Source organism: Globicephala melas, chromosome 4 (assembly GCF_963455315.2).
Source record: "Globicephala melas chromosome 4, mGloMel1.2, whole genome shotgun sequence".
Taxonomy (NCBI): Eukaryota; Metazoa; Chordata; class Mammalia; order Artiodactyla; family Delphinidae; genus Globicephala; species Globicephala melas.
The window spans coordinates 100,204,191-100,229,866 of record NC_083317.1 but is presented as its reverse complement, the minus strand read 5'-3'; the positions used below and the strand labels follow the sequence as shown (position 1 = coordinate 100,229,866).

The following is a 25,676-nucleotide window of genomic DNA, read 5'->3' as shown; positions in this document are numbered from 1 at the left end:
AAGAACAGAAGATTTTAAGTAATTCTAAATCATATAAGCAGAAACTCTCTACTTGTTTGTAAATATTTTATCTTAGAAGACATATATAAGCTACCAACCTACAAACAAACTTGCTTAACTGTTCTCTCTACTTGATTCCAAAATACTTCCAGCATGAACAAGTCATTATAGCGAGAAAAGTAATATTATTTGTTTTTTCATAAATGTATATACCAGATAACAAAGGGTATCTTAGGTGGGATTAAAGGATTTTTACAACCAAAATGTATGTGATTTACCTAGTTTTAATTATACATATAAAGCATTAATTATATTACATTACATTAAAAGTATTAAGCAACTGTCTTTTCTAAATAGTTGTATCAGTCTTCTCACTGTGAGCCTATCATTGTACATATTTCCAGCACATTCATTTATTCAACATAGTTTATTAATTTCAGCTGGCATTTATCTATTTTCTATGATGTGCCTTGCTAGCAGCTAGACACAACACTTTTTGCCTAGCACACAGCTCCTACACTTTCATGAGAGAATGAAAGTGAAAAAAGTCAAAGAGCATTTTAGTATTCTAATGAAAATGGTTATGAGCTTATTGAATCTTTGGAAGAGTCTCAGGGAATCCTAGCACTCCTGGGCCACATTATGAGAACCAGTGACCTAAACATCTCTTGGAGTCAGAGTTGTGGGGTATTGTGTTTATGGATTTTCTTGCCTTGTAAACTGAGGCCCCCGTATTGTCTTGCTGTTTATTAGTTCTAGTCCATAACCAGTTAAGTAAAATCTTTGGACTAAAAAAGTTTATTCATATAAAATCATATATTACACTACACATGCTCAAGAAATGTGTATGTCTTTCTCCAACTCTGTTAATGGCACCAAAGAATTTTTGAGCCTTATTTCCCACATCTCTATAATATGTTCTCTCTGCTCTCACAAAGACATCACACTCATTCAAGTCCCTCGTTAATTTTGTTTTCCTCAGAAGTATATTCTCTTTATCACTCTTCCCTTCTCCCATCAAAATGATGCCCAGATGGAATTAATGTGAGAAATGAAGGCTGCTCAAGGGAGAAAAGAATAAATTTCTCATTGTGAAACAGATTTTTGTTTTCTTAATAGCCACAAAGGACAATTATGTAGTTATTCTAAAGTACATATTGGGGTTATTTTACTAAAATGACCTGATATATTATATTCAATTTTGTTGTCCTATGTTCAGTAAAATTAATACAAAGAGATACTATAGTTGTACAGCCAATAATTTTAGATGAACCTAAGTATTTTTTCTTCATGAATCTACCAACTGAATTAAATTCAAAAACAGCTTCAACTACTGAAACTCATAAATGGAACTAAGTTGCATTATTTTAAGTTTTAAGAGTCTTTTTCTAAACCATTTTATTACCTCTTGTATATAATATTCACCAAGGAAGTGCAAGGGCAAAACATTTAACTCTAAAATTAATGCTATTTTATTTGAACTAAGTATTTGCAAACTTGAAATAAAATTCACAAGCTCTTATAGCACTCACTCAAAATAGGCTTTATTTTATGTAATTTAAGAATAAATAAAATAATTTAATAAATGTAATATAATAATAAAATAACTTAAAATAAAATTTAATCACTTTTACATGATTTTAACCATATTTAAAACAAATAAAGCATTTAATATTTGATTATTTTTTATTAAAATGTCTATTTGACAAGATTATATTATTAATACGTTAAACTTACTACTCATAATTTAATAGAATTTATTTGTATCTCTTTTAATGTATTTTGTATTTTTGCTTCTTTCAAAATTCTGAAAATATTTTTCTCTAACCTATTCAAGGATTTAAGTGACGTTATGTTTATTTAATGTCATGTGAAAGTGAATTTGATTAGTATTGTCAATATTACAGCCAGTAGATTCAAGCATTGTAAGTCATGAGACAAAGGACTCAGTGGATTGATAGTAATAAGTACTCCTACAGTATCATTAAAATCATCTCAAGTCTAGTAATGACCATTTCTAGGAATTGTCAATACCATTTTTAGGAATATTTCTTTCTATTGAAAACTGTATAAAAATCTGGTGGTATTTCATAACTTCACTTTTAAACTAAATCTAAATAAAAATAACCCTATTTTCAAAGAAATTTTTAAATAACTGATTTTTTTCCTAAGAATCCTATAAAATGTACAGATAATATATCCAATTAAGCCCCCAGTTATTTGGATATATGAATGTGTTTAGATATATCTTCTCAATGAATTTTAAGTTTCCCAAAACTATATGTTAAATTATTCGACTTCTTTATGGAAGAATTCTGCTTGTTAGATTTTAAAGAATAAAATCATAGTAACAACATGATCACAAAAATATGCTTACTTTTTCAGAAAAATGAAAATATTCTTTGAATTTTAAAAATACTAGTGTTCTTATTTTGAAATCACAGCATTAGTCTTAATTATACCAAATACAGTAGGCTCTTATTTTTCAAATATTAGGAGATTATCTTAAGAATGACACAAAAAAAGAGAATTCAACCATAATGTGTGTTTATAAGCAAAAATCTATTTTTCAATTACAATTAAGCTCATATCATTTCCCAAAATTACTGTAATATTTAAACTTAAAATTTAAAAGCATTAGCATTGAATCTAAATTAAAAATCTAGAAAATTAAAAAACTAAAAATTTGACATGAAAATAAAATTTCATCAGTTAAATAACGCTGCTTTACTATATATTCATTCTGTCAGAAAAAATAATCTGAAGAAAGAAAAAGAATTTGAGAAACAACCTAGCAGTAGGGTTTGACAATTATTCAGGTAAGAGCTAGAAGCAGAATATTCACTGTTTATACATAGCATATATTAATTCAGTGATATTTAGTGAGCTTTGAGATCATACTGGTTATCATAAGCATTAGTCAAAATGCTTCTGTATTAGTATCATAACTACTCTGTTTTTCTCAGATGCTCCTCTTCTTCCCATCCCCCCCTTTCTTTGGAGATGAATCGTGTATTTCAGTCTTCAATGGATGTAGGAAATGAAGTATATTCTCTCTATATAGCACAATCAGATTCTTTTTCACTATCCCTAAATGTCATTTATACTTGTAACTCTGCTCTAATGGATTCAAATTTTTCCTATACAAGAAAAAGAAAGAAAGAAATGAAAGAAAAATAAAGGAAAGAATGTACTTTTAATTTAAATTAAATAATATAATTGAAATTGGAGCTAGAATTAAAAACAAAACACAAGAGCAGATTGCAATTTTTTTTTGTTATTTCTACCAGCAGCTAGGTATCATCACTGCAATCTCACTGATTTTGTGTCAAATAACAAAGCCTCTCCATCTTCATTCTATTACCTTCATAGGAATTCTGACGGCTATGCTAACCTTCTACTCAACTCCACGTTTTCATGATGATGCAAAATAAACACTTGTAATTGATTGAATAAATAAATAAATAATTTAAATAATGACTGAATTAATAATGAGAACTTTAGGAAAGTAGAGATACTGTGATCTAAACAATCAAAAAATTTAACTATTCCCAGATATCCATTATCTCTCCTTCCAAAATTCCATACAGTTGTAATACCTTTGAAAAACATCCCTCATGTTCTCTCTGTGCTCAAGATTATTACATATTTTCTTCTGAAATATAGAATTCTGGGATCACCAAGTAGTTTCATTCCCCAAATATTGTTACAGTTTCCTTAACAAAAGACACTAAATCATTGACTATCATCAGTATTATTCTACATTATAAACCTTATTTTATTTATTTATTTATTTATTTTTGCGGTATGGATGCGCAGGCTCAGTGGCCATGGCTCAAGAGCCTAGCCGCTCCGCGGCATGTGGGATCTTCCTGGACCGGGGCACGAACCCGTGTCCCCTGAATCGGCAGGTGGACTCTCAACCACTGCGCCACCAGGGAAGCCCTAAATTATAAACCTATCAGCAGGCATCAATAGCTACAGATATAAAACTTCATCCAAAGAAACTTTTAACAATTAGTGTGTTGGGCTTCCCTGGTGGTGCAGTGGTTCAGAGTCCGCCTGACGATGCAAGGGACATGGGTTCGTGTCCTGGTCCAGGAAGATCCCACATGCCGCGGAGCAGCTGGGCCCATGAGCCATGGCTGCTGAGCCTGTGCGTCTGGAGCCTGTGCTCCAGAACGGGAGAGGCCACAACAGTGAGAGGCCTGCGTACCGCAAAAAAAAAAAAAAAAAAAAAAAAATAGTGTTTTCCTTTAATAACTTTACCAGTAATCTAGGATATTATTTGTTGTTGTTTACCTTGAGATAAAACACTTAATCTATTGCCAATTTTGATTTGTTCCACTTAATAACTTACTAAAAAGAAAGTTTCTAAAGGCTGAGAGCTTATTTAAGTTCATGTTGCTGCAATTGCTTGACTACTGCAGACTTTAGTAAAAGTTTTTGAAGTTGCACTACTATAGGCTAATCTCCAAATTTTGTTAACTCTTTTCAACATAAATTATTAGTCATAAAGGTACAACACCTTAGTGACAGAAATGAACTTTATCCTATAAAGTATATTACTGGATAAGAAAAATCTCAATTTACAGTTTTTGGTTTGTATTCTTTTTCTGACCCATGAACATGACAGGTATGATATTTATACATTCTAGAAAAATATAAGAACATTATTTTTATGTTCAATATGTTATAAAATATTTTTGTCAACTTAATAATCATTTTTATGGAAAAATAATTCTGTGCTCATTGTCCAAAATCACAAGTCTAAAGTAACCACTTACAATCCAAAGTCCATCATAATTCACTTGTTGATGGAAAATACTGCATTCATTTGCCCACCATTCTATGCAGTTTGGATTAGTGAAATCAGGGTATACTGTTAATCCTGGCCATACCTGGAAGAATAGATCATTCACATATATACATAAATAAAAGGAAACATAAATAAATGAAAATTCAAAAATTAATGAAAAATCAAATTGAGTGAAGAAGAGTAAAAAATTATTGAAGTTATGACATTGTACTTCTTTATGTATATGTGATCCATGCACCATCTATATTTACAATAATCTCAGGTCTACTTTAAAGTTCATTTAAGGGAAAGTATTGATAGTTAAAACAAAGAGAGAGAGAGAACATGAAGAATTTAAGTTGGGAAAAATATAAGAATATGGGATGCAGCTACTATTTTGACTTCACTAATTTAGTTTTTAGCATCTAGTGGGTTAAGTTAAAAAACAAATAAACAAAAACTATAATATATTCATTGTCTGATAAAAGAAATTACATTAGTTAATTTCCAAAGACATTTGTTTCCAAGAAATTCAAGCAAAAGTATTCCTTGTGTATTTATTTTTATTTAACAAGTGTGAATATAACTTTTATTGTGTGCTGGGGACTGTTTCAAGTGCTTTTAGTTATTAATTCATTAAATCTTCATTAGAACTTTAGGAGATAGGTACTAATTTTATCATCACTTTACAGCTGAGGTAAGTAGTATAATTAAACCCATTTTACAGATGGGAGAAGTGATGAACAGAGATGTTTTTCAAGGTCACACCGCTATTAAGTGGTGCAGAAGGAATTCAAATCTAGGCAATCTCATATCTGATTCCATGCTATTAAACACTACATGTACTATGTTACCTCTTTATGATTTATGCTTCTTCAAATTATTTTACTTACTATTTAAAATAATGACATTCAACAAGAGGAATTCAATTTCAGATATATTGGGATAAATAATATTGTTTTATATCCAAATTATGCATATTGGCTATCTGATCTGTCCATATTCAATAGAACAGGTCATAACAAAATGTATTCTGTGAGATATTAATGGGCATTATGGGGAGGAATATTGTGTTTTGTTTCCTGATGCAGCTCATAATTATTTGAAGAAAACTTTCAGCAGTAATTTTAACTTTGATGAATGTGATGGTCAGGATATTCTTTATTATTGTAAATAATATAATAATAATATTATTATTATTGTAAATAATAAAATGTTTTTATAAATTGATATTTTCTCCTGTTTTATTTCCTTTGATTAAATAACAGAAGTGGAATTATCAAGTCAATGTATCCAGAATTACATTTTTTTTGTTCCTTTGTTTTATTATTCAAGCAGAAAGTCACAAAAATTATAATCATCCTCATCAGTTCACTCAGTCCCATGTAATTAATTTTTTTATCTTGATCTTTTGTTCGCACTTTTATGAATTCATCAGGTTTCCATTAGAGTTCTGAAAATGCTTATTCATTCAGTTCAGCAGTATAGTCAGTTACCAGAAACCTGTACTTGTCAGAGTCTTATCCATGAATTCCTTGAAGATGAAACCCTTTCATAGGAACACTTTTGCAAAAGCAACAGAGTACACCCAGAACTATCTCTAAATGACAAAAGACTTAAAAATGACCACAGTTAAAAATTTGAAGAAAGTTCATAATAATGCAATTGACAAGGAAATTTAGTTATTTCTGACATATACATTTTAAGGTAATAACTAGAATTATGACTTATAACATTATACCACAACATATAAGATTTTTAGGAATTTCATGTAATATCTGAAACATTTATATTAACATATTTCCATACAAATAAACCAAGGAAAGTTTAGTTCTTTTTTTAATTTAATTTTATTTATTTTTTTATACAGCAGGTTCTTATTAGTCGTCATTTTATACACATCAGTGTATACATGTCAATCCCAAGCGCTCAATTCAGCACACCACCATCCCCACACTCCTGCAGCTTTTCCCCCTTGGCATCCATACGTTTGTTCTCTACATCTGTGTTTCAACTTCTGCCCTGCAAACCAGTTCATCTGCACCATTTTTCTAGGTTCCACATACATGCGTTAATATACAATATTTGTTTTTCTCTTTCTGACTTAGTTCACTCTGTCTGACAGTCTGTAGATCCAACCACGTCTCAACAAATGACTCAATTTCATTCCTTTTTATGGCTGAGTAATATTCCATTGTATATAGGTACCACATCTTCTTTATCCATTCATCTGTTGATGAGCATTGAGGTTGCTTCCATGACCTGGCTATTGTAAATAGTGCTGCAATGAACATTGGGGTGCATGTGTCTTTTTGAATTATGGTTTTCTCTGGGTATATGCCCAGTAGTGGGATTGCTGAATCATATGGTAATTCTATTTTTAGTTTTTTAAGGAACCTCCATACTGTTCTCCATAGTGGCTGTATCAATTTACATTCCCACCAAGAGTGCAAGAGGGTTCCCTTTTCTCCACACCCTCTCCAGCATTTGTTGTTTGTGGATTTTCTGATGATGCCCATTCTAACTGGTGTGAGGTGATACCTCATTGTAGTTTTGATTTGCATTTCTCTAATAATTAGTGATGTTGAGCAGGTTTTCATGTGCTTCTTGGCCATCTGTATGTATTCTTTGGAGAAAAGTCCATTTAGGTCTTCTGCCCATTTTTGGATTGGGTTGTTTGTTTTTTTAATATTGAGCTGCATGAGCTGTTTATATATTTTGGAGATTAATCCTCTGTCTGTTGATTCATTTGCAAATATTTTCTCCCATTCTGAGGGTTGTCTTTTCGTCTTGTTTATGGTTTCCTTTGCTGTGCAAAACTTTTAAGTTTAGTTTCCTTAGGTCCAATTTGTATATTTTTGTTTTTATTTCCATTACTCTAGGAGGTGGGTCAAAAAAGATCTTGCTGTGATTTATGTCAAAGAGTGTTCTTCCTATGTTTTCCTCTAAGAGTTTTATAGTGTCTGGTCTTACATTTAGGTCTCAAATCCATTTTGAGTTTATTTTTGTGTATGGTGTCAGGGACTGTTCTAATTTCATTCTTTTACTGTAGCTGTCTTTTATGTAGCTGTCCAGTTTTCCCAGCACCACTTATTGATATTGAAAAGACTATCTTTTCTCCATTGTATATCTTTGCCTCCTTGTCATAGATTAGTTGACCATAGGTGTGTGGGTTTATCTCTGGGCTTCCTATCTTGTTCCATTGATCTATGTTTCTGTTTTTGTGCCAGTATCATATTGTCTTGATTACTGTAGTTTTGCAGTGTAGTCTGAATTCACGGAGTCTGATTCCTCCAGCTCCGTTTTTTCCCTCAAGACCGCTCTGGCTATTCGGGGTCTTTTGTGTCTCCATACATATTTTAAGATTTTTTGTTCTAGTTCTGTAAAACATGCCATTGGTAATTTGATAGGGATTGCATTGAATCTGTAGATTGTTTTGGGTAGTATAGTTATTTTCAAAATATTGATTCTTCCAATCCAAGAACATGGTATATCTCTCCATCTGTTGGTATCATCTTTAATTTCTTTCATCAGTGTCTTATAGTTTTCTGCATACAGGTCTTTTGTCTCCCTAGGTAGCTTTATTCCTAGGTATTATTTTCCTTTTGTTGCAATGGTAAATGGGAGTGTTTCCTTAATTTCTCTTTCAGATTTTGCATGAATAGTGTAGAGGAATGCAAGAAATTTCTGTGTAATAATTTTGTATCCTGCAACTTTACCAAATTCATTGATCAGCTCTAGTAGTTTTCTGGTGGCAATTTTAGGATTCTTTATGTATAATATCATGTCATCTGCAAACAGTGACAGTTTTACTTCTTTTCCAATTTTTATTCCTTTTATTTCTTTTTCTTCTCTGTTGCCATGGTAGGACTTCCAAAACCATGTTGAATAATAGTGGTGAGAGTGGGCAACCTTGTCTTGTTCCTGATCTTAGAGGAAATGCTTTCAGTTTTTCACCATTGAGAATAATATTTGCTGTGGGTTTGTCATATATTGCCTTTATTGTGTTGAGGTAGGTTCCCTCTATGACCACTTTCTGGAGAGTTTTTATCATAACTTGGTGTTGAGTTCTGTCAAAAGCTTCTTCTGCATCTATTGAGATGATCATATGGTTTTTATTCTTCAATTTGTTAATGTGGTGTATCACATTGATTGATTTGCGTATATTGAAGAATCCTTGCATCCCTAGGATAAATCCCACTTGATCATGGTGTATGATCCTTTTAATGTGTTGTTGGATTCAGTTTGCTAGTATTCTGTTGAGGATTTTTGTATCTATATTCATCAGTGATATTGGTCTGTAATTTTCTCTTTTTCTAGTATCTTTGTCTGGTTTTGGTATCAGGGTGATGGTAACCACATAGAATGAGTTTGGGAGAGTTCCTTCCTCCATAATTTTTTGGAAGAGTTTGAGAAAGATGGGTGTTAGCTCTTCTCTAAATGTTTGATAGAATTCACCTGTGAAGCCATCTAGTCCTGGACTTTTGTTTGTTGGAAGATTTTTAATCACAGGTTCAATTTCATTACTTGTGATTGGTCTGTTGACATTTTTTATTTCTTCCTGGTTCAGTCTTAGAAGGTTATACCTTTCTAAGAACTTGTCCATTTCTTCCTGGTTGTCCATTTTGTTGGCATAGAGTTGCTTGTAGTGTTCTCTTAGTAAGCTTTGTATTTCTGCGGTGTCTGTTGTTACTTCACCTTTTTCATTTTATTGATTTGAGTCCCCTCCCTCTTTTTCTTGATGATTCTGGCTAATGGTTTATCAATTTTGTTTTTCTTCTCAAAGAACCAGCTTTTCATTTTATTGATCTTTGCTATTGTTTTCTTAGTTTCTCTTTCATTTATTTTTGTTCTGATCTTTATGATTTCTTTCCTTCTGCTAACTTTGGGTTTTGTTCGTTCTTTTTTCTCTAGTTCCTTTTGTGTAAGGTTAGATTGTTTATTTGAGATTTTTCTTGTTTCTTGAGGTAGGCTTGTATAGCTATAAACTTCCCTCTTTGTACTGCTTTTGCTGCATCTCATGGGTTTTGGATCATCGTGTTTTCATTGTCATTTGTCTCTAGGTATTTTTTGATTTCCTCTTTGATTTCTCCAGTAATCTCTTGCTTATTTAGTAACGTATTGTTTAGCCTCCATGTGTTTGTGTTTTTTACATTTTTTTCCCTATAATTGATTTCAGGGAAATCAGCGTTGTGGTCAGAAAAGATCCTTAGTTTGATTTCAATTTTCTTAAATTTACTTAGGCTTGATTTGTGACCCAAGATGTGATCTATCCTGGAGAATGTTCCATGTGCCCTTGAGGAGAAAGTGTAATCTGCTGCTTTGTGATGGAATGTCCTATAAATATCAATTAAATCTATCTGGTCTATTGTGTCATTTAAAGCTTCTGTTTCCTTGTTTATTTTCATTTTGGATGATCTGTCCATTGGTGTAAGTGAGGTGTTAAAGTCCCCCACTATTATTGTGTTACTGTCGATTTCTTGTTTTATAGTTGTTAGCAGTTGCCTTATTTATTGAGGTGCTCCTATGTTGGGTGCATATATATTTATAATTGTTGTATCTTCTTGGATTGATCCCTTGATCATTATGTAGTGTCCTTCCTTGTCTCTTGTAACATTCTTTATTTTAAAGTCTATTTTATCTGATATGAGTTTTTGATATGTCTTATAAAGTTGTCTCCAAAAGAATATTTGTTCTGGTTAAAAATTATGCCTTTTGGAGCTAGGCTGTTTCCTGACACTGCTCCTTATTAATTCTCTGACATGAGGAAAGTTACCTTACCTCTCTCAAATTCACTTTTTTCCACATGTAAAGTAATAATTTTAATCATAGCTATCTTATGATTTCATTGTGAAGATGTACACTATAAATCTTATTACCCAGCATTTAAGTACTCAGTTTATACATACAATTATTTTACATCAAATGATCAGAATTTTACAATAATCCAAATAATTTATCATATTTTTTACCATTAGTTTTGTTTATGTCACTGAAAATTATCTTTCTACAAAAACTGTTTTAGAGATAATTGAAATATTTCCTCTAAAATTTCTCTATGCTGCTAAATATCAAATCCAGATTTGAAAGGAAATAAAATCACACACACACAAACTCACACACACACACACACTCAGAAACACTTTGATGTTGCACAACAGAAAATCTGAGCAACACAAACTTAATGAATATCATGCTTTACCTCTCCAATAATTGCTGTAGTCCCATCTGACTCATTTACCCACACATTTTGTGCAGTTCCCCTTTCATAGGTTTCATATGCTGCTCCATTGGCACGTTTCTCTATGGAAATTGCAGGGTCCTAATAATTGAGAAAAGAAACTATAGAAAACCAATTAATTTACAAAAGTGTAAATAGTAAAAATTAATATATATAATCAGTTATTACCAAGATGATGACATATTTCTGCCCATGGTCATGCAAATCTTGAACAAATTCAGGGAGGCCATTAAATGCAACTTGATCATAAGTAAAGTCTTTCTTGTCTTCCATATAGTCAATATCAGTGATCTGTGTATCCTGAAAATTAGCAGAGTATATTTCAATAAACAGTACTGAAAGAAGCCTCTAATCACCTCAACCTTTAAGTCCAAAGAATTTATATTATAAATATAATGATTAAAAAGTAAATGAACTTAGGGCTTCCCTGGTGGAGCAGTGGTTAAGAGTCCGCCTGCTGATGCAGGGGACACGGGTTCATGCCCCGGTCTGGGAAGACCCCACATGCCGTGAAGCAGCTAGGCCCGTGAGCCATGGCCACTGAGCCTGCACGTCCGGAGCCTGTGCTCCACAACGGGAGAGGCCACAACAGTGAGAGGCCCGCGTACCGCAAAAAAAAAAAAAAAAAAATGTAAATGAACTTAGATATCTTTTATTTCACTAAAGACACAATGATATTGCTTATAAAACTAGTTTTTCTAATTCTAAAGTACAAAAGCATTAAATGATTATTCACATTTGTTTCAGTTATGATCACTGGGTATGTATTAGGTCAATATATATACATTTATATATATGTATATGTACATATATGGGTTCTTTGTATAAAAAACAAAACTGCAAAAAAAAAACTGCACATTACATAAAATACATTAAAATTTTATTACATTAAAAAGTATATAAGCTCTAAAAATAAAGTATATTTAAAAAACTGACTATAATTTTGTTCACACTTCAACATGTGTTCTAGTGTAGTATAACTCATAATCAGTTCTCAAAATTCAGGTAGGCCTATACATTGCATATGGACATAATGTGTACTTTATCATTAAAAAAGCAGCTTAATAATTTATATTTATATCTATATCTATATGGTATATATGATAATCCTGACAATTTCCTACACTTATTATTATATGACAACATTTAACTTGAAATATATTCCCACAAACCCTTCATCCTACTTACAAATGGTATGCCAGCTTCCCGATTTCTTCGTACTACTTCTTTCACTACATCAAGTGACTTATAATTCCAGCGACTAAGTTGGAATCCAAGACTCCAATATGCTGGCATTGTTGGTCGTCCAATGAGCTTGAAGTAAATGGATATTTAATTAGTCTCAATAACAAATATTAGAAACAAATATTAATATGCTTCTTATTGTTACATCTCTAATATTGATTTGAGTTTAACTATATATTTTAAACAAAGATTTTGTGTCTGCATTCTAAATGTGTCCTGGATATTCTCTTAGAATTTTGTTATGAAACACTTAGCAAGTTTATGTTCTGTCACTCATCTTTTGTTAATTTTGTGTTAAAAAATCAGAAAGGTAGCACTTAAAAAAGTAGCATCTACAAAAGTATATTTTGCCCTGCGTGGAAAGTTAAAAAAGAGAATAAAATAATAGCATTAAAGAGATTTGAGAAAAAGAAAATTGTCCCACCACACTCCCACTTCTTGTACCAACAAAATGAATGAATGAATGAATGATCATCACATAAGAAAAAAATGATGTTTAAAAGTATACAATTTCTATTCCCTTGCATTTTGGCACTTATTTCTCTCTGAGTTTGCAAAAATATTAATAAAATATATTTCTACAAGGATCCCAGGCAGTTATTTCATAAGGTACTTATATTCCCATGTAGGACATTGGTTTCTTCCCTCCACCAAGGACCAAATGGGCCCTTCTCCTCCCACTCTCTGGTGGCCCAAGCAGGTTCACTGCAAACTCACAACAGAGCACCAGTGTCTCATCACAACAGAGCACAGGATTTTGCACATGGAAAGATGAGTGCAACTGACATTAAGTTTTTTCACCAAAAACTAAGTATTAGGTTACATTAAGACAAATATCTTATTTGGCATGATGGGTTTTCTTTGGTTTAGGTATTTATATATATATGTTTATATATATGTATCTTTATGTAATATACATTTTTTTGGATCCATGATTTCTTCATCATATATGTCTAAAAAGTGCTATGGGCAAGACGGGAATAAAGACGCAGACCTACTAGGGAATGAACTTGAGGATATGGGGAGGGGGAAGGGTAAGCTGGGACAAAGTGAGAGAGTGGCATGGACATATATACACTACCAAATGTAAAATAGATAGCTAGGGGGAAGCAACCGCATAGCACAGGGAGATCAGCTTGGTGCTTTGTGACCACCTAGAGAGGTGGGATAGTGAGGGTGGGAGGGAGGGAGACGCAAGAGGGAAGAGATATGGGGATATATGTGTATGTATAACTGATTCACTTTGTTATAAAGCAGAAACTAACACACTATTGTAAAGCAATTATACTCCAATAAAGATGTTAAAAAAAAAAGTGCTATGTAAAAATAAAAAAAAAATACTCAGGTTATTGTATTCTATTCAATTTAAGCATTAAATTAATTTTTAATAACTTGGTATCAAATAAAAATCCCCCAAAACTCAGTATGTTTAAACTCTATTCATAAACACCTTATGTTCCATTGAACTTCTTTAAAGATTTGGACATGTGATTGAAATTTCTGTGTGTGTGTATGTATTATATGTATCACATAATTTATTTTCATAGAAGTGTATAAAACATATTTTATTATATATTATATTAATTTATGTACTATTCATCTTATACCTTATATGTATATATTATCTTTAAAACTTATGAAACGATCTAGTCATTCAAATGCATTATGTTTTAAATTTTGACATACTGGGACCACTAATGTATTAATTTATACAGAGAGGATAATTTATTTTTCTTCAAAAAGAAGTAGTCTCTTTTGCTTCTCTCTACATAATATGAGCCCCATTGAAATGCAGCAGTGATTAATAGTGCTATATTCTATACAAGTCATTTATTTTATTCATTAAATTCAAGCTTCTACAAGTCTGCCCATAAAATGATGTATGCAAGTGGACTGCTATATCACATGAATGCTGCATTCTCATGTCAAACATGACTCAAACTCAACTACTGCTGACCACAGACTTTACCCAGCATGTAATAGACAACTATCCCAACTAATACTTCACAAATAAAATATCAAATTCTTACAAAAATGTGCTGTCCCCTCTTTTGATGGTGTGATAACTGTATATAATAACCATGATTTCATATTATAGAGACTGTAAATCTTGTTGCCTTTCTGAAATTCACATTTATGAACAGCAATTTGGGAATTGCTAGACATTGTAAATTATTCAATTGTGTAAAACTCTACCTACACTTATTTCAGGTTTTTAGATTCTAACTAAAGTTTTTGATAGTAATTGCTTCTCTTTTGAGATCATTTTGAAAATGGGACTTATATGTCAAGAGATTTATCAATAAAACAAGATGTTATAAATAGGCACTATTCTTAAATCTTGTATCTATAAAAATGATTTTTCATAACACCAGAAATTATATACACTAACAGTCACAGGAGAACAATTTACATGGGAGAAACATCTAGAATTAGGCTCAAAATAAGCCTTGGATTCCTCAACTTTCTAAGGTCCATCTTGGGCTCAGGTACACTAAGATGCTATTTAACAGGTAAATGAGAGTTGTTTAGACATAACCTCAAGAAGTTAAGACTTCAGACTATGTTTCAATATCTGTCCTTCTAATCCTGAGTGTCAGAGCCAATTTTCCTGGAATTTACCTATGGTACATTGACAGCAAGTTTCACTAGCCTTCCTCATAACTCACTTGCCTCTAAGATTCTTATCAAAGGGATGTATGACCTATATGTCCATTACGTATCCTCAGACTTGAAGATAAGATACTTCCTTTTGTTTTATCCCACCAAAGAAGGTCATGAATAAGTAAAGATTTAATATGCAACATCTCAAAGGAATCCAACTACTGAACTCACCTACCTAGAAGCAAGAAACAACTTGATATCTGAAATGTAGACATCTAAATATACCTAGGTGTCTCACTGTATAAGAAAAACAAAAATAAAAACCACTTTCTCATATCTGAAAAATGGTACGGTTTAAAAATATATTTAGCTAAGAGGCCTCAAATATCTTAGCTAAAATCATTTTAATATGTAGACATGTTTGAAAGTATGGTAGAAAAAAATTTATAAAATAAACCTGAAACACACCTCTTGGTACTGTTGAACTACTTGTTCTGGAGTATCTCCTAGAAAAATGTAAAAGTCCAGAATGCCACCTGTAACTCTGTAAGTTACTATTGGAGTAGGCTGGATGAAAATCTCTACAAAACAAAAATTGGAGAAGCATATGTAAATAGTAAACATGTACATGTGATAAAATAATTGCAATGTCTATTTAAAGTACTTTGTATTAACCACATAGTTTTACAGTTTTTTTAAATGATTAAGATAAGGTATTGAAGATAAGAATATAGGAGAAAAGTGGAATGCCACCATACATGAGGTTTAAGATAGGATATTCCAGAGCTGCCTTTTACAGATGTTGGCAAAAGCTCCTCTAGAAACTGCTTAGCAGGGGATAGAGGATCCATCTTTTTACAACAAAAAGATTTCTTTTCAAAATTGCATTTCAATTAGTTATTTTAATTGAAGATTCTGTGAAAGATCATATTATCACATGTTGATTTCTAAGAAAAAAACTACATAGGTTTTTAATTTGTCTATATGCAAGACATAGTAATTGTCTGTATAACCATATGGTATACAGCTCTTGCTTGAATTTTTGTAGTTTTTACTATCACTGATTCACCTATCCAATTGAGGTATTGCATTATTCACAACATTAAAAAACAAAAGGTTCTACACTACTTGAATTATGATAAACTTAAAAAAAATCATTCTTCCTTCTTTTTATCCCCATATAGACCTGTCTCTTTTTTATCTGGAGTGACATATTAACTTATCCTAACAAATGAGGCTATGTGAATGGGAATATTCATTTGTATGGGTGTGTTCAGTGTTCCTCTGCAGGGAAAATGAAGTGCCCGAATATCACAATACAGCATACTTTCCCCCAGATAGAAGCACAGATATGCAAAAATCCATGTCTCACTAACTACAAAACATGCTTATAATAATTTCACCTTCTAAATCAGTAACAACAAAGTTTACTCTGGTATACAATACCTATGATTGGAATAAAGAAAGCAGTTAAAACATTTCAAGTCTCATTTAAATATATTATCAGATAAATTACTCTTACCCATTGCATTGCTGTTCATTAAGAAAACACCAAATGACTTTCCAGAAGTATCTTCAATGCACATGAAGAATGTTTGATGGCCATATAAATTATTATTATTCTATAAGGCATAAATTTATTTAAAATAAAAAGATTATACACTGACAATGGACTTTATGGATTCCAATTTATTCTTGTAATTTACTCTTCATATTTAACTTACTCCCATACTCCTATAACAATTTTCTCTATATAAGTACCATATGAAATATTGTAGCACAAAAAACATTGAACCTATTTTAATTATTAATACATTAAGATATAAATATATAACTATATATTATACTATTAATAGTTTACTTCCCTTTATGTTTTACTATGATTAAATGAGTTTTAATAAGATATTAATCAACTATACTTCAATTAAAAAAAAAGCTGTCTGTGATAGGGTAATAGCATGCTTATCCATTATGTCTCATGTGTGCCCAAGGTATTGCAGGGAATTCCAAAATGATGTCCACCCTCATAGAACTTTTGCAGTACAGTGGTTGAGAGCTGTTGAGTAGATGAAGTGGTGGAGGAAAATTGGAAATGAACTTAAAAAGTGAAAGAAGAAAGGCTTCTTGACTGATTGGGTATGGAAGTTCAAAGGAAAGATGTATGAAAATAGCTATGAGGTATTTATTAGCCTGGTGTTTATTATAGACAGTGATGCTGTAAACAAAGATTGGCAAAATTTATTAATATTTTTGTACAAAATGAGGGTCTTTAAAACAATAACTCACATTCATTTTGAGGAATGAAAGAGCATCAGCATTTTAAAAATCATTAACATTTGACTCAAAGCAATCATGAATGAATAAAAAAAGAGTTTTTTTAATGGCATGGTCTTTGTCCCAAAGAGTCACATATTCTAGAAGTACAGACAAATGTATATACAAATAATACACTGTGATGGTTATCATATTAAAATATGAATAAAGGGTTAGAAAGTAAAGATTAATTCTGCATGGAGGAGTTTGGGAAAAGTTATTATGAGGTGAAACCAACCGAACTATCAATGAATTGTATAAATGATAAAGAACTTCAAGGTTTAGCACGTACAAAGAGAACCAACCTCTTGTGAAAATATGTGAACTTAAGAAAGATGATCATATGTTATGGTAAAGGAAAAAGTGGGTATAGATGCAGGACATGATGTTCAATAGATAGGCAGACACTATATCATACGAAGCCATGTAGAACAAGGTGTTTGGAATTATTCTTGTGCAATAACTAACCCTGGATAGGTTTAAGTACAAGAGTGGAATGATAAAATATAAAAGTGAAAATCAAAAGAAAACATTCATAAATTGGAAATATCTTTTTAAATATTCATGAAATCAGTTGGTCACTTATTTATTTTAGGACTTTGATATCAATCCTCACCCCTAAAGTAAACAAGCTTCTGGAATGTGTATCACTGACATCAAATAAATGATGGTTTCAAATAGGCTAAAATTATCCTCAAATATACCTATTTTATCTATAACAAGAAAGAGAGTGGCTTACATCACCAGGAAGTTGATCCCGAGTAAAAATTGGCCATGTTTTCCAATATAAATCATGACGAAATCTCTTATGAATATGTTCCCCAATACCATAAATATATTCACTGGAAAGTCTGGCTGAGATCTGTAAATACTGGTCAGAGTATACCAGTGGACCAATGCTGGTGTCAAACCTGTAGTATGAAATAAATAAATAAATGAGCTAGAAACATATAAAATGTTCTACTAAATACAAGTCTATATTATCATCCAGAATATTTCATTTTAAATATGTCAGTCTTTAGCTGTGATCAATTCTTAGTAACACATGAATTTTATACCATAACCAGAACTTGTTAATTCCATCAACACAATTTGTTTCATCATCATCAATATGATTCTTCACATGCATTCTCTCCTTTTATCTTCACCAAAATCCTAAAGCATAACTACCATTATAAATTTCATTTCACAAACGACACAAATTGGACAAATTTATTCATGTTTTCAAGGTTAGGCAGCAGAGCCAAATTTCAGACATAGTTCTGCTTTGCTACAGAGACAGAGTTTTAAAATACAGTACTATACTGGTTTCTGCACCTCTAATATACATATTAAAATTAAGTTCAAAATTATTTTTCCAAAAATAGAAAGGTTACATGTTTTATGCATATCAAATATATACTATGGGAAATGTTAAACAGCATTTCTTTTGTGATTTAACATAAACTCAATCACAAGTTACTAAAATATATTTACAGAAAATAATTGCCGAGATTCAGTCTTGACAATTGTTTAGTTAACCTTTCTTGGAGATTCAAGAGCTATAATCTTGAAAGTTATTAAATTCTTTGCAACAAGTATCCCTCAAAATACATTTATAATGAAGGCATTCAGGTAATATTTAAATTAATATATGTATAGTAATTTAAATTTATTATATGTTAATATATACTCAATTTAATTTCATACATATATATGAAAAATCCTCTAATTGTACTATGGAAATTCATCACTCTCTGCTTAGTAACTATTTGACGCTACAAATTGACAACAGAATATGATAAATACTGGGGAAAAGACACAACAGGAGTTTTAAGTATGCAAAAATATAAACAAGGCTTAGATTGTATCAGTGATGCTCTTCACCTTCAACTTTGGTTGGCCCCATTTCTATACTTTCATTCATGTTCTTGTTCCTTTCTTCCATGAGAAATTAAAATCCCTTTAACATTATAATCTTTAAAACATGTACACCCACCCTCTTTTGGAAGGAAATTTAATCTTTCTGAAAATGCCCTAAAATTAAGACTTTCATAATTCTATGATAATATAATAAAAGTGATCAATTATTTAATCTTTTATTAATATAAAATAATTACTTACAAAAGTCTATCATTGCTTTTTCTATAAACTTTAATGCTAAATGGATTGTCTATAACCTTCACATCATACAATGTATCAGAAGCTGCAGTTCCACTAAATTCTTTTACAAACTGATGAGGAACTTCATATCTTCTATTATTTGGATCAGTAATCTGCAAAGATTTCAAAAAATTAGCATTATTTGATTCAAAACTGTTATTTAATTTTTCAATTCTGAACTAAGTATTAAATGCGAGTTCTAAACACGAAATAATAAATTTAATAATTTTATAGATGAGCTATTAATCTAGTCATAAACTTAACTTTAATATTGCTGAATGGATATGTACAGAATAAATTGTAATAGAATTACTTGGTCATAATGGTACTAAATCAAATAAAAATTTTTATTGACCAATTTAAAAAAATGATAGTATTACTACATATTGATTCTTGAATACTGGGATTTTGTAATTTAGTTATCCTTGTTACATTTCAGTGATCACCTGCTTAAAACTCCTGCAAGAATTTTGAATTTTGTTTAAAATAAAATCTTAATTTTTGTGAAATTGTGGCTAAAAGGTAATGTACAAAGGATATAGTGTTTTCACTGCCAAATCCAAAAGACGATACTAATAAACTACTTGGTAAAATAATAGCAGAAATTAATTTCTTTACAATCATGACTACAGCACTCCCTCTTGTGAGAACACTGGAATCACAACTAATTAATGAATAGTCATCAGCAGGAAGACATTGGAACTCACCAAAAAAATACCTGACATCCAAAGACAAAGGAGAAGCCTCAGTGAGATGGAAAGAGGGGTACAATTACAGTAAAAATCATATCCCATAAGCACTGGGTGGGTGACTCACAAACTGGAGAACAATTATACCACAGAAGTCTACCCACTAGAGTGAAGGTTCTGAGCCCCACATCAGGCTCCTGAGCCTAGGGGTCTGGCAATGTGATGAGGAATTCCCAGAGAATCAGACTTTGAAGGCTAGTGGGATTTGATTGCAGAACTTCAACAGGACTGAGGGAAACAGAGACTCTACTCTTGGAGGGCACAAACAAAGTAGTGTGCATATAAGGACCCAGGAGAAAGGAGCAGTGACTCCTTTCAGCAGAGACTGAACCAGACCTACCTGCTGGTTTGGAGGGTCTCCTGCAGAGGCGGGGGGTGGCTGTAGCTCACCATGGGGACAAGGACACTGGCAGCAGAAGTTCTGGGAAGCACTCCTTGGCATGAGCCCTCCCAGAGTCTGCCATTAGCCCCACCAAAGAGCCTGTAGCCTCCAGTGCTCAGTCACCTCAGGCCAAACAACCAACAGGGAGGTAACTCAGCTCCACCTACCAGCAGACAAGTGGATTAAAGTTTTACTGAACTCTGCTGACCAGAGTAAAACCTAGCTCTACCCACCACCAGTCCCTCCCATCAGGAAGCTTGCACAAGCCTCTTAGATGACCTTATCCACCAGAAGGCAGACAGAAGAAACAAAAAGAACTACAATCCTGCCACCTGTGGAAGGAAAACCACATTCACAGAAAGAGAAACAAAATGAAAAGGCAGAGTACTATGTACCAGATGAAGGAACAAGATAAAAACCAGAAAAATGCTAAATAAAGTGGAGATAAGCAACCTTCCAGAAAAAGAATTCAGAATAGTGATAGGGAAGATGATCCAGGACCTTGGAAAAAGAATGGAGGCAAAGATTGAGAAGGTGCAAGAAATGTTTAACAAAGACCTAGAGGAATTAAAGAACAAACAGACATAGATGAACAATACAATAACTGAAATGAAAAATACACTAGAAGGAATCAATAGCAGAATAACTGAGGCAGAAGAACGGATAAGTTACCTGGAAGGCAGAATGGTAGGCTTCACTGCCATGGAACAGAATAGAGATAAAAGAATGAAAAGAAATGAAGAGAGCCTAAGAGACATCTGGGACAATATAAAATGCACCAACACTTGCAATATAGGGGTCCCAGAAGGAGAAGAGAGAAAGGACCCGAGAAAATATTTGAAGAGATTATTGTCAAAAACTTCCCTAACGTGGGAAAGGAAATGGCCACCCAAGTCCAGGAAGTGCAGAGTGTCCCAGGCAGGATAAACCCAAGGAGAAACCAGCCGAGACACATGGCAATCAAATTGACAAAAATTAAAGGAAAAGAAAAACTATTAAAAGCAACAAGGGAAAAATGACAAGATACAAGGGAAATTCCATAAGGTTAACAGCTAATTTCTTAGCAGAAACTCTACAAGCCAGAAGGGAGTGGCATGATATATTTTAATGATGAAAAGAAAGAAAAACTATTTTCTTTCTAAAGGAAAGAACCTGCAACCAAGATTACTCTACCCGGCAAGGATCTCATTCAGATTCGATGGAGATATCAAAGCTTTACAGACAAGCAAAAGCTAAGAGAATTCGGCACCACCAAACCAGCTCTACAACAAATGTTAAAGGAACTTTTCTAACTGCGAAACACAAGAGAAGAAAAGGACCTACAAAACAAACCCAAAACAATTAAGAAAATGGTAACAGGGACATACATATTGATAATTACCTGAAAAGATATGGATTAAATGCTCTAACCAAAAGACACAGATTCACTGAAAGGATACAAAAAGAAGACAAAGAAGATATGCTGTCTACAAGAGACCCACTTCAGACCTAGGGACACATACAGACTGAAAGTGAGGGGTTGGAAAAATATTCCATGCAAACGGAAATCAAAAGGAGTAGAAATATTATATCAGATAAAATAGACTTTAAAATAGAGAATGTTAGACGAGACAAGGAAGGACACTACATAATGATCAAGGGTTCAATCCTAGAAGAAGACGTAACTATTATAAATACATATGCACCCAACATAGCAGCACCTCAATAAATAACAGCTATAAAAGAGGGAATTGGCAGTAACACAAAAATAGTGGGGGACTTTAACACCTCACTTACACCAATGGACAGATCATCCAGACAGAAAATTAATAAGGAAACACAAGCTTTAAATGACACAATAGACCAGATAGATTTAATTGATATTTATAGGACATTCCATCCAAAATCAGAAGATTGCACTTTCTTCTCAAGTGCACATGGAACATTCTCCAGGATAGATCACATCTTGGGTCACAAATCAAGCCTCAGTAAATTTAAGAAAATTGAAATTATATCAAGCATATTTTCTGACAACAACGCTATGGGATTAGAAATCAATTACAGGGACTAAAACGTAAAAAACACAAACACATGGAGGCTAAACAATATGTGGCTAAATAACCAAGAGATCACTGGAGAAACCAAAGAGGAAATCAAAATATATCTAGAGACAAATGACAATGAAAAAACGATGATCCAAAACCCATGGGATGCAGCAAAAGCAGTTCTAAGAGGGAAGTATATAGCAATACAATCCTACCTCAAAAAACAAGAAAAATCTCAAACAGTCTAACCTAAACCTAAAGGGACTAGAGAAGGAAGACCAAACAATACCCAAAGTTAGTAGAAGGAAAGAAATCATAAATATCAGAGCAGAAATAAATGAAATAGAAACAAAGAAAACAATAGCAAAAATCAATACAACTAAAAGCTGGTTCTCTGAGATGATAAACAAAATTGATAAACCTTTAGCCAGACTCATCAAGAAAAAGAGGGAGAGGACCCAAATCAATAAAATTAGAAATGAAAAGGAAAAGTTACAATGGACACCGCAGAAATACAAACATCATAAGAGACGACTACAAGCAAATTTATGCCAATAAAATGGACAACCTGGAAGAAAAGGACAAATTCTTAGACAGCTATAAGGTTCCAAGACTGAACCAGGAAGAAATAGAAAATATGAGCAGACCAATCACAAGCACTGAAATTTGAACTGTGATTAAAATCTTCCAACAAACAAAAGTCCAGGACCAGATGGTTAAAGTGAATTCTATCAAACATTTAGAGAAGAGCTAACACCCATCGTTCTCAAGCTCTTCCAAAAAATTGCAGAGGAAGGAACACTCCCGAACTCATTCTACGAGGCCACCATCACCCTGATACCAAAACCAGACAAAGATACTACACAGAAAGAAAATGACACGCCAATATCACTGATGAATATAAATGCAAAAATACTCAGCAAAATACTAGCAAACAGAATACAACAACTCCTTAAAAGTGTCATACACCACATCAAGTGGGATTTTTCCCAAGGATGAAAGGATTCTTCAATATACACAAATCAATCAATGTGATACACCATATTAACAAACTGAAGAATAAAAAACATATGATCATCCCAGTAGATGCAGAGAAAGCTTTCGACAAAATTCAACACCCATTTATGATAAAAACCCTCCAGAAAGTGGGCATAGAGGGAATCTAACTCAACATAATAAAGGCCATATATGACAAATCCACAGCAAACATCATTCTCAATGGTGAAAAACTGAAAGCATTTCCCCTAAGATCAGGAACAAGACAAGGATGTCCATTTTCACCACTATTATTCAACACAGTTTTGGAAGTCCTAACCATGGCATTCAGAGAAGAAAAAGAAACAAAAGGAATAAAAATTGGAAAAGAAGTAAAACTGTCACTGTTTGCAGATGACATGATACTATACATAGATAATCCTAAAGATGCCACCAGAAAACTGCTAGAGCTGATCAATGAATTTTATAAAGTTGCAAGATACAAAATTAATTCACAGAAATCTCTTGCATTCCTCTACACTAATGATGCAAAATCTGAAAGATAAATTAAGGAAACACTTCCATTTATCATTGCAACAAAATGAGTAAAATACCTAGGAATAAACCTACCTAAGGAAGTTAAAGACCTGAACTCAGAAAACTATTAGACACTGATGAAAGAAATCAAAGATGACACAAACAGACGGAGAGATATACCATGTTCTTGGATAGGAAGAATCAATATTGTGAAAATGACTATTCTACCTAAAGCAATCTACAGATTCAGTGCAATCCCTATCAAATTACCAAAAGCATTTTTTACAGATCTAGAAAAAGAAAATTTTAAAATTTGTATGGACACAAAAGACCCTAAATAGTCAAAGCAATCTTGAGGGGAAAAACAGACCTAGAGGAGTCAGACTCGCTGACTTCAGACTATACCACAAATCTATGGTAATCAAGACAATATGGTACTGGCACAAAAACAGATCAATGGAAAAGGATAGAAAGCCCAGAGATAAACCCACGCACCTATTGTCAACTAATCTACGATAACGGAGGCAAGGATATACAATGGCAAAAAGACAGTCTCTTCAATAAGTGGTGCTGAGAAGACTGGACAGTTACATGTAAAATAATGAAATTAGAACACTCCCTAACACCATCCACAAAAATAAACTCCTAATGGATTAAAGACCTAAATGTAACACCGGACACTATAAAACTCTTAGAGGAAAACATAGGAAGAACACTCTTTGACATAAATCATAGCAAGATCCTTTTCGATCCAACTCCTAGAGTAGTGGAAATAAAAACCAAAATAAACAAATGGGACCTCATGAAACTTAAAAGCTTTTGCACAGCAAAGGAAACTATAAACAAAATATAATGACAACCCTCAGAATGGGAGATAACTTTTGCAAATGAATCAACAAAAAAGGATTAATCTCCAAAACACATAGACAATTCATTAAGCTCAATAAAAATAAAAAACAATCTAATCAAAAAATGGGCAGAAGATCTAAACAGACTTTCTCCAAAGAAGACATGCAGACGGCCAAGAGGCACATGAAAAGCTGCTCAACATCACCAATTATTAGAGAAATGCAAATCAAAACAACAATGAGGTATCACCTCACACCGCTTAGAATGGGCATCATCAGAAAATCTATAAACAACAAATGCTGGAGAGGGTGTGGAGAAAAGGGAACCCTCTTGCACTCTTGGTGGGAATGTAAATTGATACAGCCACTATGGAGAACAGTATGGAGGTTCCTTAAAAAACTAAAAATAGAACTACCATATGACCCAGCAATCCCACTACTGGGCATATACCCAGAGAAAACCATAATTCAAAAAGACACATGCACCCCAATATTCATTGCAGCACTATTTACAATAGCCAGGTCATGGAAGTAACCTAAATGCCCATCGACAGACAAATGGATAAAGAAGATATGGTACATATATACAATGGGATATTACTCTCATAAAAAGGAATGAAATTGGGTCATTTGTAGAGATGTGGATGGACCTAGAGACTGTCATACAGAGTAAAATAAGTCAGAAAGAGAAAAAGAAATACTGTATATGAACGCATATATGTGTAATCTAGCAAAACGGTACAGATGAACCGGTGTGCAAGTCAGAAATAGAGACACAGATGTAGAGAACAAATGTATGGACACCAAGGGGGGAAAGT

The 25,676-nt window shown here is 32.7% G+C and overlaps 1 protein-coding gene across 1 annotated transcript in view; it reads right to left on the bottom strand.

The window, feature by feature from the left end:
* The window catches only part of SI (sucrase-isomaltase), a 125,515-nt gene that overhangs the window by 72,907 nt on the left and 26,932 nt on the right, over nt 1-25,676 (bottom strand). The window contains exons 6-13 of the mRNA XM_030857021.2: nt 19,305-19,456; nt 17,941-18,112; nt 16,411-16,510; nt 15,357-15,469; nt 12,228-12,353; nt 11,208-11,339; nt 11,001-11,120; nt 4,788-4,901 (exon numbers count right to left, since the gene is read on the bottom strand). Coding sequence (XP_030712881.1) covers nt 4,788-4,901; nt 11,001-11,120; nt 11,208-11,339; nt 12,228-12,353; nt 15,357-15,469; nt 16,411-16,510; nt 17,941-18,112; nt 19,305-19,456 — 1,029 coding nt within the window. The remainder of the gene's footprint in view (nt 1-4,787; nt 4,902-11,000; nt 11,121-11,207; nt 11,340-12,227; nt 12,354-15,356; nt 15,470-16,410; nt 16,511-17,940; nt 18,113-19,304; nt 19,457-25,676) is intronic.